This window comes from Histoplasma capsulatum, genomic scaffold (genome assembly GCF_000149585.1).
Source record: "Histoplasma capsulatum NAm1 scaffold_1 genomic scaffold, whole genome shotgun sequence".
Classification (NCBI taxonomy): Eukaryota; Fungi; Ascomycota; class Eurotiomycetes; order Onygenales; family Ajellomycetaceae; genus Histoplasma; species Histoplasma mississippiense.
In genome coordinates, this window is record NW_001813982.1 from 4395011 (window position 1) to 4398764 (window position 3754).

Consider the following 3754-nt stretch of genomic DNA (forward strand, 5'->3'; position numbering starts at 1 on the left):
GGCTCTCACGAATATGGTCCCGCCGTCACCTCAATCAGAAATTCCAACCTGAGCGACAATAGGAGTAGTGGCATCTTGGTTGAACTCTCTTATGGAGATTCCGCTGGCTCAGTGAGCAGGGGAAGGAAGGGAAGCGATTCAAGTGGAGGTCATCAAGTTCAAGAGATCGGAGTGAGGCAAGGAAGGAAATGGAGGCGGGAGAGGACGAAGCAGACAAGGAGAATAAGCAAGAAGGGAATGCGAGTGGTACTGATGGTCATGGAGGAGCTGTCACTGGCAATGATAATGCTGGCGAGCAGAGCCCTGAGGAAACTCAACCAAAGGCCTGACTGGATCCCCCCGACGCTTCTGGTTATAAACCCACCCGATTAGACTGGCGTGATAAATCGATACGGCGAGTGTTGATATGCATTTTCGTTACCCTTTCATGCTTTTTATCGCTTTATATCCCCTCGTGCTGTGTTTCTAGATATCTAATTTTGTACTATTTAACACGTAGATCTTGGTTGATTTGGATTAGATAGTTTTCGTTTCTTCTGGAGCGAAGTTACCTGGATAATATTGCTGTCGTTTTTACTTAGAACGCCTTACCATTGATCGCAGCTTATTAGAGACGTGAACTCAAAGCTTGGACTAAGGAAGTTACTAAAAGGAGTGAAACATATGATTCTAATAATTCTTTAACGAGATCATATGCGTATACTAGATGGTACTAAAAGTGGAGTAATATCTAGCGGACAACTCGTCCCATGGAGACTGCGATGGATGAAATATCTGAAGATAACACGAGAAAGAGGCAACAAAAGCAATGGAAACTATACAAGTACATTCACATGCATAACAAGTTCATCATGTATCTAACCCCCAACCTCCTATCTACAAAACCTATGGCCTTTTCCCTCCCCATTAACGACCTATTTCCCTACTTAGAAATTCTCCTTGCCCCACACAAAAATTGAATCCGGGCTCGGAATACATATTGCACTTCACATGAAGTGTGCTTCCGAGTGGTTTAGGCCCACAAAAGAAAACTCCGCCTCAGCTGGGGCGTGGATCTTGCGAATCGAGCGGAAGACCATGTCCCCAGTTTGGACGGCCGAAAGTTTGTCGGAGACCGCAGTCCGGTGATGGTGTCTTGCTCTGCATTTGCATCGTTTATCATAATATTGGTGGCGTCGTCGACCTTAATTCGGGCGGTAAGGTACTTTCACGATTTTATTGCAGTTAGTAATGGGATGACCGTTGGCGATGGCAAGGCGAGAAGAGGCGATCGATGTGTATATATGTACTTACAGTATGAATTTCAATATGGTTAGCCATATCCTGTGCTTCGATGGCCAGCAGGAGAGATCGAAACCACTCGAACGAGCCGAAATCTCTGCACACCCAGAAGAAATATACTTTGCTTAGTCTGGTCTTCTTCTGGGGATAGTTCATGCGGTACCAGATGCTCTTCAGGATCGAGGCGAAGGGCGTGACACCAATGCCCGCGCCTACAAGAACTGCTATTTCGTATTTAAATACGTCTTCAGACGCGCTTCCGAACGGGCCGTCTATATACACTCTAGGTAAAATTCGACGTATTTTTGGATCTACATCGTCGTCCGGGGTCTCTGTGCCAACGCCCACGACTGCCGAGATGCCCGCTTTGGGTTTCGCTCCGCTGCTGATTTCAAAATCGCAGCCGAGACATTTTGCGAGAGCTTTAGTGAAATCACCCACACAACGGATGTGTACTGAGATAAAGTCCTCCTCGGGAGCACTCGTGAGAGTGAATGGGTGATATTGCCAGACAGATATCTCCGGACAACATAAGAAGATATACTATATTGGTAGCATGGGTTAGAAATTACACAATGATTATATGGGGAAATCTCAACATACCTGTCCAGCCCTCGTTTTTGTGTTCTCCTTTTTGATTTGAATTTCGCAAACGTTATTTGGATGCTGGACGACCTTCGAGATATACGTCTTATGGCGTCCACGGATTTCTCGCATGATACGCTCGAGGAGATAGACGGCTCCCCCATACATCCAAAAGAGCCAGAATACGCCTATGCCGTTGCAAAATGGGGGGAAATCGGGCTTGATCATGCAAAATGCACCATGAACCGCCCAGAAAACGAAGAATATCACAAATAGATGATGCGTGTACCAGAAACGTTCGAAATTTGCCCGGCGTGGTTTCTCCATCGCAGTTACGACGATGGCTGTTAGGGAAATGAGCATAACATACCCTGACCAGCCAGGACCACTAGCCAAGTTGGCAAGTATGAAACCCTTGAAACCAAGTTTTTGTTTGGCTGCAAGCTGGGCGAGGTTATTCCAGTGAGCGATTGTATGGAGCCATGAGAAGAAAAATATAGACCATCCGACAACTAATGTGGGGTTAGTATTTGATACGAGAAAAGTTTGAAGTTCACAAAATCATCGACGAACGTTTGTGAAATGTAATATTTTTATCTATACCAATGTCAGCAGGTATATCAAGAGATCAGGAAAGATGAGACTAATTTACGAACCAAACTGAATAATACCGTTCAGCGGAGTCTGCCTGGCCAGCGATATGAGTGTCCGACAAACAGCTATATTTCGCCAGTCAGCTCGGACTCCGTGTCTGCGCAGAAGAACACTAGGAACATACGGAAGAGAATTAGGGCCGCATCGAAATGTAGAACCAGAGCAGCTGATCGAGCAATAGCATATGTAAGGCCAAAAATCCCTCTCGCCCCGGTAAGGTTGTCCTATAATGAATTCTTAGCTTCAGATTTGTTCACCTGAAATGGTGAAGCATCTCACACACCTTTAGTTGGTAATTTAGAAATGCAAACACGAATATCATAAAATGGGAAATGATAAAAATCAAAACAAATCTAGCGAATCAAAATCAGCAACTTTGATATCATTTGCGATGATTTCCATCCGCAAACCAATCCGGAAGATAAAAAAAAAGGGGGCGTGGGAACTGGATGGATATAACTCACAATCTTCTCCACCCTTCGTTGACCATCCTGTCTCCCGAATCCATAAGATCAGCAATCAAGTCAGATATTCCAAACTAAAAATCAATTCCACCAACACTCAGATCGCCTAAGAATGGAAGAGAAAACGAAAACACACCATCGATCAAATCTCTCTTTCATGGTCAAATCTCGTGGCGGCTCTCCACTCATTTCGCCGGACATCAACATCCTCGTCAAGGGTGGCCATCGTGCCCGTTCTGTTTGGCCGGTCCAGGAGCTCCCTCCACTGCTCATGGCTGAGTAACAATTGATGAATTCACAATAATCAATGAGGAAATGGTTCCAATAAGAAACTCGAGAAACGGTGGGCTGGCTCGAGGATAATGGCTGAATGGTAACTTCAGGGTCGAGATGCTTGGGAAAAATGATGCCCTGTGGAGATATTGTCGTAATGCGCAAATGAAAGGGGTCGTCGTCGTCGATTAAAAAGTATATATCGAGTTTATGTTCTCAATATCCAGCTTGAGGGCGCAATCTCGATGGTGGAGGAAGTAAAGATACTAACATCAAGATGAAAAATGGAAAATGGAGGAAACCGACCCCTCGAAGGGATGAAACCCGGATTATTAAAATGGATAGAAAGGAGTGAACGTTGACGGATATATAATTCTCGCTGCTTTTGATTTACAACAGTTTCAATACCCCAAGCCGTGTTTGCGACGGCACTGCTTTACAGCAAAGCTCTCCGATTTCTTTTGAACCGTTGGCCAAAAACATAGAGGCGTTAGAGC

At 45.0% G+C, this 3754-nt stretch overlaps 2 protein-coding genes across 2 annotated transcripts in view; one reads left to right on the plus strand and one right to left on the minus strand.

Moving 5' to 3' along the window:
• The window catches only part of HCAG_01251 (predicted protein), a gene marked incomplete at both ends in the record, with an annotated part of 2951 nt that extends 2622 nt beyond the window's left edge, over positions 1-329 (plus strand). The window contains one exon of the mRNA XM_001544154.1: positions 130-329. Within this exon, the coding sequence (XP_001544204.1) occupies positions 130-329 (200 nt within the window). The remainder of the gene's footprint in view (positions 1-129) is intronic.
• Positions 330-1012: 683 nt separating this feature from the next.
• Positions 1013-3010, minus strand: HCAG_01252 (hypothetical protein; the record flags this gene model as incomplete). The annotated part of the gene is made up of 8 exons (XM_001544155.1): positions 1013-1204; positions 1294-1824; positions 1885-2378; positions 2440-2463; positions 2523-2585; positions 2645-2744; positions 2804-2873; positions 2985-3010. The coding sequence occupies 8 exons, from the start codon at positions 3008-3010 to the stop codon at positions 1013-1015; spliced, it is 1500 nt and encodes a 499-aa protein (XP_001544205.1).
• Between the last annotated feature and the right edge of the window lie 744 nt (positions 3011-3754).